General features: G+C 31.4%; 1 protein-coding gene and 1 pseudogene across 1 annotated transcript; both read left to right on the forward strand.

The window, feature by feature from the left end:
- The first annotated feature begins 3,809 nt into the window (after positions 1–3,809).
- Positions 3,810–5,693, forward strand: LOC131181415 (transcription factor bHLH131-like; annotated as a pseudogene).
- Positions 5,694–12,669: 6,976 nt separating this feature from the next.
- LOC110664812 (acyl-CoA--sterol O-acyltransferase 1-like) lies at positions 12,670–14,586 on the forward strand. Its single transcript, XM_021824673.2, has one exon. It carries the CDS (start codon positions 12,939–12,941, stop codon positions 13,986–13,988), a length of 1,050 nt encoding a protein of 349 aa, XP_021680365.2. The 5' UTR covers positions 12,670–12,938; the 3' UTR covers positions 13,989–14,586.
- Positions 14,587–14,589: the final 3 nt, after the last annotated feature.

The following is a 14,589-nucleotide window of genomic DNA, read 5'->3' on the forward strand; positions in this document are numbered from 1 at the left end:
GAAGAACAAAGGCTTGGTTTTGGGCATGGATTTGTTGAAATTCTAATTGGAAATAGTCTGTTTATTGGCTGTATGCGAATTTGATGATGAGGGTTTATGATTTTAGAGTCGCGTGCCGAGTCTTGGCGCTTAGTCCCGTTTTTAACCAAAAAGAAAAATTCTATTGCTATTGTTCACTGATAGGCCTAGCAGAGTTAGAAACTACATGAAGGATGAAACAGGACTTGAAAAGGAAACTAGTGCCTTCTCATCGAAGCTGGACCTTTCATCCATGCAACGTTACTGCATTAGCGCATGCGCCCACAAGCTGAAGCCATCCCGAAATATCAAAAATTTATCTGCAATAGAAAGTCAAACGAGAGATTATCCAAAGCAAAGTTTATGCATTTCAAAAGTTAAAACTTTAATATTGTATCTGGATTCATGGATTTGATTTTAGAATTCAGATTTAATCAAAAGAAAGCGTCCCCCTCTCTCTCTCTCTCTCTCTCTCTCTCTCTCTCTCTCTATATATATATATATATATAGATTTCAATTAAATGCAAGATGAATATGAAACTTAAAAAAAATGAAATAATAACATTAACTATATTATTTGAAATTCTAATTTAATCTAATAAAATTTTTTTATTAAATATTCACTTCCATTTTAAATTTAAAAATTAAATTTTTTGTCAAATAAATTATTTTTATATTTATGAATTTCAAATTTAAATTCATAAATCCAAAAACAAACTAAGAGATAAAATGCAATGCATATCATATTACGTTATTTTACGACTCCTCAAAGCCTTTATTTATTTTACAGGAGATAATTTGTATATGAAAAATATTTTTTTTTATGTAAATTATTATAAAAATTTATTTTTTTAAAAAAATAAATAATAAAATATTATTAAAAAAATAATATGAATATCTTATAATTAAACTTAACAAATCTAAAATTTTGAAAATTATAAAAAAAAAATATTATTATTAATGCTATTAAATACATATCTCTACACACCCAACTAAAAGTCATTTACCAATTTATTTTATATACAAATATATTATTTTATTTTGATGATGTTTTTTATTGAAAAATTATAATAAAATTTTAAAAATAAATAAATTTGTAAATACACAACATAATTTTTTTTTCAATTAATTTTAAACCTTGTAAAAAAATATTTAATAATTAAATATATAAATTATATAAAAAAAGTCAATTGAATCTCAATTTTCTACTTTTTATCCGCCACTATTCATAGTCGATTTTCCATCGAACGACGGAAAAGTTTCCCTAATAGACAAATGAAAACTTTTGTTTGTTTCCATTCCATTTCTCAAATTTACTTGCAGATTGTCTCCAGTTGTCCATGGCAGCGTAGCTACGCTGGGTTGGAGTTGGTTCATTTACAACAGAAGAAGAAGAAGATGGGTTGGAGTTGGTTCTGTTTTATAAAATTAATAAAAAAAAATATTTTTATTAAAATGCTACAAAGATTTCTAAAGTCGTTAAATATAAATAAAATATTTTTTTTATATCTTCTAAAAAATTAACAAAAATAAATATGAAAAGTTAAAAACTAGAACAATAATTCTAAATGTGTGAAAAAAATTTTATAAAGTGAAATATAAATAATTATTCAGTGTCAAAAACTTTTTAAAACACATTTAAAAAAATTTTATAATAAAAAGAGGACATTATAATTAATTTTAGAAAATAAAAATAATAGTAAACTTGTCAAAAGAAATTTGGAGTATTAATATTATTAAAAAAATATAGCTTTGATTAAAAATAATATTTTTTAAAAAAAAAAATTGTATATAACTTTTATTAGATAAATCTAAATTTTTTTAGCGGTTTAACTTTAAAAAAGGAAACTTTTATTGAAAAAAAAAATCTAAAAACTAAAATCTCTGTACTATTTAAGCCTTTCCTTCATTAGTTCTTTGCACTCTTTTATTCCACTCTGATCGAAATCTCAAACCAGTAAGCCGCCACGCTCTTCGCTTTGTACTCCATCGTCTCTGAAAGAATCTTGACCCATTAACTATACACGACCCGCCATTGTGTCTCCGTTCTGGAAACTCCATAAGGGCAGCTTCTTTACTTCCAAGATGAATGCGAAAACGAAATTGTATTCATCATCTGTGTTTTCAGACTCAAAAGGGAAAACCCAAGATTACAATGGACTCAAAAACAGTAGCGATAAATCAAAGAAGAATGGAAACGGGACTTTTTGGACTGTGTGTCCGTACTGTTACTACTTGTATGAATACGATGGGGTTTACGAGGATTGTTGTTTGAGATGTCAAAACTGTAGGAGGGCCTTTCAAGGAGTCGCTGTGCCGCCGCCTCCGGCGGGTATGGTGGTGGAAGGGAAGGAGCAGTATTATTGTGGGGTTGGCTATTTTCCGTTAACGTACGATTTTGAAAGTTTCTTGGGTGGCAAGAAAGAGGAAAGTGGTGGCGGTGATTCTTGCATGGGTGGCAAGAAAGAGGAAAGTGGTGGCGGTGATTCTTGCATGGGTGAAAAGAAAGGAAGTGATGAGGGATTTAAAAAAGTTATGGAGGATGTAGTGGTAATTTCTGATGATAGTGATGATGACTCTGAAAATCAAAAGATGCGGGAAGATGAAAATGAGGAAAATAGTGCTGAATTTGGAGAAGGGGCTGCAGAAACTGACCCTGAAAGTGAAGAGAAAAAAATATTTGGTTCTTTGGAAGACATCGTCTTTCTGGGAGATGATTTTAAGAATGACACTTGATGGCTGAAATAGCGAAGATAAGCTCCTTGGAATTTTGTCTATACAGTTATAACAGTAGATGGTGTCGGAGAAAGCAACCAAGTTTTGGAAAAATTTACTGCATATTATCATAGTTGAAAAAGGGAATCAAGACCAAATCAAGGCCATCTCATATTTCTCCACAATTTGATTTGATCTGAAAGAGACAAGTAATGGAATAGTTATTGACCTTCTGCTTTTTAACCTATTAGATATTAGTAGGCAAGGAAAGTAAATAAAATTTCTACTATTGTTCTTCGAATAACGTTGTGCGATTTCTGTGACGACCAATTTATTGACATCTAAAAAATTTTGATTTAAGGCATGTTAGTTTAATACCTGCTACTTGTAATTGGATGATTGATCAATATTAATCTGGTTCTCGATTAAGTTCATATCCTGAAAATTTTACACAACATAGAGTTGATAATTCAGTCACCGTAGTATTGGTAAGGAAACATTCAAGATGTATAGTATGTGGTATCTGATTCTGTTCCTATGGGAGTTCTATCAACTATGTCTGCATCTCTAATATTATGATTTGTTTCTATTATGCATGGCAATGACGTTGAAGTGGATTTTTTGGCACTTGCTTTTCTAGCTTATGATCTTGAAGATGCATGTTATAAATTTTGTAGCTAGAATGTTAGGCGTCTCTTTCAATAGCCTTTTGACATCCACAGGTGTCTGCAATTTAATCAAGTTGCAAAGGCATAATGCCAGCATGAGATGCTTGTAGAAACTGAATGTTACTGAATTCTTAGGAGGTACTAGTTGCAGAATTCTCTGTTCATTCATGTAGCTTATATAGAAGTAATGTTGGCCAGAAAGCTCTAGAGTGCAGTTGAAAATTTTCAGCTGTTGGAATGAACCTCCTAAGGTATCAACTAGTTCTTGCCATGTGGTTTTCTTTTGTCTTGTATGAGAGGTGGTGATTGACTAGGGCTTTTCAGTTAGTCCAGAATTAATTGAAACTCAGCTGAACTAAACAAACAATATTTCATCATTTAATCTAAGTTGATTGTTGCAAATGAAGCATGAATATCAGGATAACGACAATTTGTGGGCAAAGGCTGAAGAAACTTTTGCACTTAAAGCTTTCCTACCCTTTTGTTGCAGAAAGGCAATTTGATCCAAGAGCGCTTGGGCGCTTGTTCCATAGACTAAAGCCTCCTGTTAACTCAGGATTACTGTCAAATGCGGAAATATGCGTTATCTATTGTTCATTTACTGGCCAAGTGGCCAGTGCTTGATGATTCAATCTGAACACATTTTAAAGAATATTTTCCTGACATATTTTATTGGTTCAACATGAAATTTTATTCATCATACATATTAGAAATAAATTTTAGGACTTAACAGACTTGGGATAATACATAAAGGAGATACATATCAGATAACACGATCTTGGAAAAGATATTATGCATGCAAGCTGTGATTTGGAGATTGTGTTATTCACTAAATTTGATTTGTAATCCTTGTCACTATAATACTCATCATATATAGTATCCCATCTTATTAATTTGATTAAACCCTATAATTATTACACACTAATTAGCATTAATGTGGATAGAAATTCCTATGAATGGCAGAGTTTTTGTTTCCCCTATGATTTTACTGCAAGAGGTATCATTTCATCCATCTTTCTAAGGAACAACTGTCATAGAGGGTCAACTTTGTGTTATCTCCATGGTTTCATTGCAACTGGTATCTCTCCATCTATGTGTGTGCAACTTATTTTTTTTACTCTTCTTAAAATAGTTTGCTTCTTTGTACAAAAGATACACGATGTGCGACCTATTTCAAGTATGATTCCAGAGCATGTTCAAAGAAAATTAATTTTTATTCAGTAGCAAACTTCATGGATGTAGTAAGCTATAGAAAGTTAATAGCCACTTCCATATCGAAGGAAGAGACCAAAGTATCTGCTCAGAAACACAAGGAAGCTGAGAGGAAACGGTGAGTTCGAATCAATGATCTGTATGCCAATCTGCGCAATGTCCTGCCAAAGTTAATAAAAGTATGGAACACACTCCACTTCAGAACGATGTACACATAATCCATTTTTTAGATTTGGTTAGCATGAATGCCTGCTCTTCTGGTAACATAATTGTTCCAAATCACAGAGGAACGAATCATCAGTGCTTGCAGGGACGATCTGGCGTGTGTAAGAGCTGGAGAATACTGTATCAGATTTGAAAAAATTATATGGTGTTGGTAGGTTGGATTGTGTATTTCCTGATGGGGCTGATATGTCGAGAGTCGAGTACAGCAAGTGGCAGGGAGAAAGGCTTGTGAAGGTCATGTTCAGCTGCGAGGATAAAAAGAACCTAATGTCAGAGATTGCAAGGGCAGTGAGGTCAGTGAAAGGGAAGCTGGTGAAGGCAGAGATACCGACAATGTGCCGGTGGACTGAGTGTGTTTTGTGAGTGCAAGGAATAAATGGCAATCAACAATTACAGATACTAAGGACGGGTTTGGAAGCTGTTATAAAGCCTAGAATACCAAATTACAAGCCACAGCTCACTCAGTTATCATTTGTGGTGTTATGGCATTTCCTTGACCGTTGGTCAAGTGTGTATGCTTTGGTTTTAAAATAACACCCAACAAATAGAATCTGAAGTGCGTCTGACTAATAAAATGTGTTGTAACGTATCATTATGCCTCTGTCGATTTGGTACTTTAAGATTATGTTTTCTTAGAAAGAAAGGAAGAACATTTGTCATGAATTTCATTTTCAAGAATTATCTATAACATATAATTCTACGTTCTGAAATCCATCAGATAGCTTTTAATTATCAGGTGATGTGAGATAGATTTGGTTGATATTGATACTATACTCTTACCAGAATTCCATCTCTTCATCAGCTTTGAAAAGCATGTCCTTCAAGGCAGATTACTGGCGCAAAACTGTCCCCTGATTCCCCTTTAACAGGATTAGTTTGAACAAGTCTAGTTGAGAAGGTGAACTAAACAGTTATTTTCCTAACTTGCCCTCCTACTGTCCCTATCAAATTCCAAGAACACTTCAACGTTCTTTTTTCTATAAATAGCCATTATATGTGATGCAACCCTCCAACTAATCAAATTTCTCCACCAAATAATGGCTTCTTTTAAGCATAGTTTCATGCTGTCATTACTTGCAGCATTTTATTCCATCAATATGAGCTTGGCAGCTCGACACCTGTTGGACAGTACCTCTGCGGCTCCTCCACCAGCAGCACTGCCACTGCCTACAGTTCCACCGCTCACACTTCCTCCACTTCCATCAATGCCTGCACTACCTAAGAACGCTCTGCCAACACTGCCCACACTAAAAACTCTCCCAAAGCCCACGTTGCCACCATTGCCATCCTTGCCAAATCCAACCCTACCTACAGTCCCAAAACTGCTAGGAACTCCACTCCCCACCATTCCCATAATCCCTTATCTCCCAACTATTCCAATTTCCTTCCTCTCCCCACCTCCATCAAATTAAACCATATACATTATTAATGATGTTTCCCAACTTAATTAGGGACAACTTTCTATGTTTTTATACAGAATTGAGGGTGTTTTCCTGTAATTTTCCGTTTGTAGCTTGGATTAATATTATAATTGTTGTACTACCACGCATTTTTCTTGTTTGGATGAACAAGTAATTTCTTATGGGTGAATCATGAGATTTTCCTCTTAACTGATCATCACTGCTATATTTAATACGGCTGGTCAACATTAATGCTGACTAACGACGATATGCTACAGTAACGACACGGCATTCATCTTCAATTGATTTTTAATAATGAATCTATCAACCTGCTGTAAGATGTTGTCGCCAGGCCTATTTGGAATCAGAGAAATTATATAATAAAATAATTATTTCATGCCAAATATTGTTGTGAAATGACAATTCAATAATAATTACATACACGTGTAATTATTATTTTTTTTATAAAAAAATTATAAAGTGATTATAAATTCTTTGAACTCACTCTTGTTATATATATATATCCATTAACTATTATATTATCATCCATGTAAGATATCCGACATGAAATAATCTCTTTACTGTGTAAGGTATCAAAATCTTTAACTATTGTTTTGTGCCATTGCATTGTACAAAAAATTTATTTCCATTCAATAAAAATTTTCCTAATCGTCAGTATTTTAGAGAGAGCAGGAACGAAGACTTTCTCCTTTGCAGTTTCCGGATTGAGAGGATATAGAAGAGAGAGACCACAAGTAAAGAGAAGCAGAGAGGAGAGATTGAGATCAGAGAGACAGAAAACTGAAATTTTCCTGGAACTACTCAAGCAGATTGCAATTTCATCAGGTCATTTTACTTTTAATTTATGATCAAAACTTCAATTTTGGCTTTCAACTAGTTTAATTTATTCGTCTTTTTTCTTTCTTTCTTTTTTTCAGTATGAGGATTGTCCTTCCTTTAATCCCAATTCTTCTTTTATCCCTAATCATGGAGGTTCAAGGTGATCTTGGAAAACAGTTTTGGTCATCCAACCATGCCAAACAGGCACATAATCTACGACATGCACTCCCCAGTTTCTCAACACTACAGGAAAGTCATACCTTTCTATTTGAATTCCCACGTAAATATCCCGTGGTAAATACCATTATGCCTCTATTGGCTTAGGTTTGAGAACAGAATAATGGCCTTATTTTATAGTTCTTTTGTTTTGCATTTTTCTCCAATTTCATGGTTATTGTTGTCTAATGCAGTATGATGCTCCTCTAATAAGGATTAGCAATGGCGGTCTTGGAGATATTGTTCTCTGCAAAGATGGGCTATGCACAGGTACCTTTATATATTCTTTTTTTTTCTTTTTTCTGCGCACAGGACAGCATGAAAACATGCAAAATCAAGGAGAGTTTATGGGGACTTCCAGCTTAATGAAAAGAGTAAATCAAGTGAAGAAGAAAAGTGAAATGCACTATATATGATGCATATGTAAGTCATCATCATTATAAATACTACGGGTTCCCAATGGATACCTAAGTTCTGAATTTTGAAGATCTGATGGCACTTTTAGCAATACTTAATAATTTAGTGACGCTAAATAGCGTCGCCAATTTTAGTAAAAGAGCTTAAAACACTTTTCGCGATGGGTCCTTTATCTGTTAGACATTTAGCGATGAATAGTGTCATTGTTAGAAAATAAACAGCTTCTTCTTACATTGCAAATTTCTTGTCAGCATCAGCATGTATACACCTATCTAATGAATAATTGACACATCATTAAAATAATAATAGACCCTACTACAAAATATAGTGAGTCTCACTATAAAATATGATTTTCAAGAAATTTGATTAATTAGATGTATAAAATAGTTTATACACCATGGTGTGACTAAGAATTTTCCATTTTATGTTACGTTTTAATGTCAAATTTTGCGACAAATGAATCTGTGCAGATAACAAGTGGTGACTCTAAGGATGTAGTGTCTCTAATAATGCATCAGGAAATGGAATTTACACATTTACAAAAAATTTTGTCATCAATTATCTAATATACGTCGCCAAAGGTTTTTAATTTTAAATATCTATCAGAACTTTTTGGCAGCAATAGATACCGTTAGAAAACTATTTCTACTGGCATTTCTTGCATTGGTGAATGGAGGTGGCATTACTTTTTACCACAAAGTGTACTCTAATGGCAGGTAATATAATTTACAGATGCAATTTAGTGCACAATAATTAGTGTCATCTATGAAAATTATCAATGGCTCAGGATGATCATATTTGTTAATAACTTAAAGCATAAAAAATGGGTATAAAGGAAGAGGACTGAAGATGGGAGTATATGTAGATTAAAGGGAAATTGACCGTACAAGGGTGAATTGGAAACTAAAATTACTAAAAATGGGTGTGATGTGTAAAATTTACCAGATAGGGGTGAGGAAAGGTCAGAGCGTAAAAACGCTATTATTAGTAGCGTTTTAATGTTCAAAACGCTATTAAAAATAGCGTTCCAAAATAAAATAGTGTTTTAGTATAAAAACGCAACTAATAATAGCATTTTAATATAAAAATGCTACTAATAATAGCGTTTTGATTCAAAACGCTAGTCACGCCAGCATTTCTACCAAAACGCCGCTGACAATAGCGTTTTGACACAATTTTCTACCAAAACGCTACTATGAGTAGCGATTTTCACAAAGCATTTCTGCCAAAAAAAAGAAACTTTTTTTTTTGAATATAATAGTTTTATAAATTTAAAATATTAAAGTGTAAAATTGTAATTGTATTAAATTAACAAAAAATATGTAGTATAATTTTTATTAAAGTGTAAATAATTATTTTTATATATTTAAGGAAATTAAATGTTAAATGTAAAAGGGTGTTGTGTAATTTCAAATTACTAGAAATTTTATGTGAAAAAATAAAAAAAATATATACTATAATTTTTAAAAAAAAATATGTGAGTTTTATAAAATAAAAATATTATTTGAACTAAATTTTTTGAATAAAAATTTAAATTGTAATTATTAAAAGAATAATTAATTTTATAGATTTAAATAAATTAAATGTTGTACAATTGAATGGAAAGTATTTAGCATCCTGAGGCCATACTCATATAAAAATTTGTAATAATTAATACAAGTTAAAAAAATTAAAATTTAAATTTATAAGAAATTAAGTAAAATTCGTTCCTTTAATATTAAATTTTATTCTTATTATAATTATAATAATTTATTTTGTTAATAGCAATTAATAAATTTAAATTTTAAAAGAAATGAAATTATTATTTATTATGTGTTAGCATGTATAACAATATAAAATTTAAATACTGTAATTGATTTTCAGTTAGTGCCAAATTAAGTTATTAAAAATTTGTAGGAAATTTAATTGTACAAAAAATATAAAAATTGTCACTAACATATTGTAGCAATTGACTTAAAGCGAGAAATAACTTGAGAGAAGTTTTCATAATTAATATATAAATGATAACAAATATTTAAATCAGTCATTGCCACAACTACGTTTTCGTATATATCGTCTCGGTCGAAGAATGGGGCTGGCTGCTGCAGAGAATCTGCTGGACGCTTGTGTTAGTGGCATCCCGCATTTGGACGCTTGTGTTACTAGCGTTCTGGAGTTGGTCTCTGCTGGATGCTTGTGTTAGTGGAGTCCCGCATTTGGACGCTTGTGTTACTGGCATTCTGGAGTTGGTGTGGAGTTGGACGCTTCTGTTGTTAGCGTGCAGCAGCTAGCGGGACGCTTCTTTGACTAGCGTCCGGGCTTGCTGCCTCTCTGCACGCTATCGTTGATAGCGTCCCACTCTAAAACGCTATCTTGACTAGCGTCTTTATTTTCTTCCCACCCTGTTTCAGTAAAATTTGGATTATTGACTATTTTTCTGTATTTTTATTCTCACGGCACACTTCTACGGTAATTAACCCTAGATTAAAAGGCATTTTAGGATTAAAAGGGAATGGGAAGTGCATTTCAACTAATTTTAGTGTGTTTTATCCATATAAAATGCATTAAAACATTTATAATTTTAAAATGTTGAAGTAAAATTGATTTTAAATAGAGTTGAATAGCAAAAAATTATTTATATAATTGATTCTAATAAATATACAAGGTTAAATATTGAGCTCATGTGCTTTTTTTTTCTATTATTGGATTGAAAAATTTTTAAAAAGTAATAATAACTATTATAATGACAGTAAAATTAATAATTAAAAATTTTAAATTAATTTTCATTAAAAAATATAAAAAAAAAGAGAAAAATAATGAAAAGAAAGCATGTAAGTACCTTGAAATTGGAGATGTTGAACTAGACCTTCCTACCATACGTCTTGTGTGCCATTTAGGGATGGCAATTGTTTCCGATCTGCCTCCATATTTGATCAATTTCCTTCCCCACTCTCAATTCCACCCCGTTCTCAATTTCGCACGAGACGGGATGAGAAAAAGGTTTGTCTGTGTCAAATCTTTAAAATCAAACCGATATTAATAAAATATTATTTTATTGAAAATTAATTTATTTTATATATTTTAGTTAAGTATTATAATTTCAAATATATATATATAATTAAAATTATGTTTAAAACTTTTATTTTCACCTAACATTTTATTTTATAATTAAAAAATTTATATTGTATAATAATAAATTTAAATAAAAAAAATTCCAACAGGAAAACCTGCGCCCCGGGAAGTTCTCTCTCTGACCCCAATTCTCTACGGGATGAAATCAAAGAGAGCAATCCCACCTCCAATCCGCTCTCTTACCTCCGTTTTTATCATATGCGACTCCCCTTACTTCTTGCATGGCACGAAGTTCCTTCCCCCACCTTAGTCCCCTCATTTTCTTTTAGTAATCCATCAGATTCTATTGGCTCTCAAGAATTCAGAGCTGCAAACCCAAATCGCAAATATCATACCTCGTCTTTCATGAGTGGTCGAGAAGCAAGGGTAGTGATTTGAACATGAAACGATCGTCTTCTCTGTGATTTGAACAAGAAATGGCTATCATTCTGTTACTATTATCACTTGATCATTATTATCACTACTTAGTTATTGTCATATTTATCACTATTATCATTATCATCTAACTATTATTGTTACTACTATGATTATTACTTAGTCACTACTATTATTCTATTATTAATCATTACAATCATTATTATTTATTATTAATATTATAAATAAATTAAATATTAAAATAAAAATTATTATATTATATTATTTATATTTTATAATCATAAAAATATAATAATAATAATTATATTACATTATAACTTTTATTACATTACATAATTAATTATATTCATATTATGATTAAACCAAACATTACCTTGTTTAAGAATTCCCATGGCAAATTGAACATACTAATTATGGCTATTTTGTTTTGAAATTATTTTATTTGACAAATATTCTCTGCTACAGCTTTTTACCTCTACAAATAAGAGAATCTTTACATAAAAGAAAATGATTAACTCTTCTTTGAAAAACAACAAATATAGAATATTTTGGAGTTTGCATTATCTATAAAACGAGAATAACGTCATATATATTTATTAATTTTTTTTAAAAAATTATTAAAATTTGAATTTCAATCATTTTCACTGTGAAATAGATATTCCAACACAATTTTAATTTAATGATTCTTTCAATATAATTAATGTCTATGAAGATTTCAAAAAGGTCTATTTAGCATTATTATTATTAAGAGAATATTTGATTTAATTATTTATTTTTAATTTTTTATTTAAAATATATTTTTTAATTTATAAATTAATTTAAAAATAAATAATTAATTATTTGATAAAAATATTGAAAATTAATTTTTAAATATTTTAAATAAATAATTAAAAATTGCTTAAAAATAAATTAATTTATCAAAATAATAAAAAAGAATATATAATTGAGTATTGTTGTTATTAAAATGAGGATAATATTAATATTTTTAAAAATTATTAGGATAATATAGTTTTAACTTGATTATAATATAATTTTAAAATAAAACATAAATTTTAAGTAAAAAGTATCTTATTTATGATTTTTAATTTATTTTAAATAGTTTTTTTAATTTATAAGTCAAATTAAATAATAATTTACTTGTAATTTTCTACTTATAAATAAATTTAACCAACTTATAAGTCAAATTAAACATCCTCTAAAACTGCTGTTAACATTTTTTGAACATACTAATTATAAAATACTAAAAAAATAGTTTAGAATTAAATTTAATAAATTTTAATTATAATAATACGTAAATAACAAAAACAATTTTTTAAAACTACTATTTTCAATAACAAGGGCTCGAAAGCTTAATAAATTTTTCTACACTTGATATTATATATATATATATATATATATATATATAAGAGATTGGCAATTTTTTTTTTCTGAAGGAAGCAGATTCCATAAAGCCACTAAGTGGGACCAATGCAATAGCTATGAAACTAAATGAAATTTGAAAAAAGATGAGACATATTTGTTGGGCTCCATGATCCAGCTGGGGATTTTCTTCAGAAGAAAATCCATGCTACCATTCGGCGGGTTCTTTAATTTGTTTTATCAATTACTCTTCTTCATCGACATATAATATAGGAATATTTTCTTGAATTTATCTAACTCTGATTGCAACTCTTCAAGGCTGCATTATATATATCATCAAGGGAACACAGAAAACATATTAAGATATATCAGAAAAAAAAAAATGGAGAATGAGATTAGCAACTTCATCAAGATTTGGCTTACAGTTTTGATCTCTTGGTGTTATTGTTATGCTCTGAGTCAGAGAGTTCCAAAAGGGACTAATAGACTTTTTTGTTTTCTTCCAATAGTATGCCTTTTTCTGTATCTTCCTCTTCATCTTTCCACCATGTATCTTGGAGGTCCATCCGCTTTTGTCATTGCCTGGCTTGCCAATTTCAAGCTATTGCTCTTTGCTTTTGGCAAGGGCCCTTTGTCTTCATCAATGTCTCTTGCACGTTTTGTTGCTATAGCTTGTCTACCCATCAAGATCCAGCAAATTCCATCAACAAAGTTTCAAGATGGTGAAAAATCGTCTCTAAAAAACACCATAAAAGCCCTACTTATGGCTATGTTGATCCATGTTCATAGATATGAAGCCCACATCAACCCAAAGATCTTACCCTTTCTATATTGTCTCCAATTGTACATATCCCTTGAACTAGTTCTAGCCCCAATGGGAACCTTGGCCGTGGTCTTGCTAGGGCTGGAGCTGGAGCCACAGTTCAATGAGCCATACCTCTCCTCCTCCTTACAAGACTTCTGGGGCAGAAGATGGAACCTAGTGGTTTCAGGTATTCTGCGACCCACCATATACGAACCCACCCGCAATCTTGCCACGTGTCTTATGGACAGAAACTGGGCCCCAATTCCGGCAATCTTAGGTACATTTATTGTGTCGGGTCTCATGCATGAGCTCGTGTTTTACTACCTTGGGCGTGAGAAGCCCACATGGGAACTCACATGCTTCTTTCTCCTTCATGGAGTATGTCTGGCGATTGAGGTTGCTTTGAAGAAGGCGTTTGCCCGAAGTTGGCAGTTTCCATGGCTAATCTCAGGACCTTTGACTATAGGATTCGTGATGGTCACTGGCTTTTGGCTGTTCTTGCCGTCGATGCGCCGGTGTAAGGTTTTCGAAAGATCAACCATAGAGTTTGCTGCTGCTGTTGGATTCCTGAAGAATGCCAGTCGGGATATTCGGAATTTTGTGATTCCCACATCAGCATTGATGTGAATCATAAAATGCAGGATCTTAATTGAAAAAAAAAAATGGAAGTTGAGATAAATAGCATTTTCCATCAACTTTCTTAGAACTTTCCTATCCGTTACACGTGTGAAAGAAATGAATTTAGCGTTTCAGAAATACTTGCCGTCTATATGCATGAATATATATATATATAAAAAAGGATTCTTTCTCCACCTTTTCCGTAGAGGTTTCCAATAACTATCTCAGGGTTAAGTATAATTGGAGGGCAATTGTTTGCTTTTTGCCTGACAAGTCAGGAATAAGCAAGCACTTTAGAGTTTCCACGGTTCAATTTCAATCCAATACAGCAATATCCAATGGCATTTTAAAGAATACAGCAGATGTGTATTCAGAACTAAAAGAATTGCAACCCGATTACGCTTGTAAACAGGGTTCTGCATGGTCCAGATTGCAGAGACTCTAAAATCAAACCCAAAATTGTTAATAATAAAATAAATCCAACCAAACAAAAAAGTTATGAAGTTTTTCATAGCTAAAATCAAATTGGACTTTTTTGAGGGCCAAACCAAACAAAAATGCCGATATACAACTTGGTTCTGTACAACGAGTGGCTTAGAATTTAGGGTTT

Source organism: Hevea brasiliensis, chromosome 7 (assembly GCF_030052815.1).
Source record: "Hevea brasiliensis isolate MT/VB/25A 57/8 chromosome 7, ASM3005281v1, whole genome shotgun sequence".
In the NCBI taxonomy this organism is placed as follows: domain Eukaryota; kingdom Viridiplantae; phylum Streptophyta; class Magnoliopsida; order Malpighiales; family Euphorbiaceae; genus Hevea; species Hevea brasiliensis.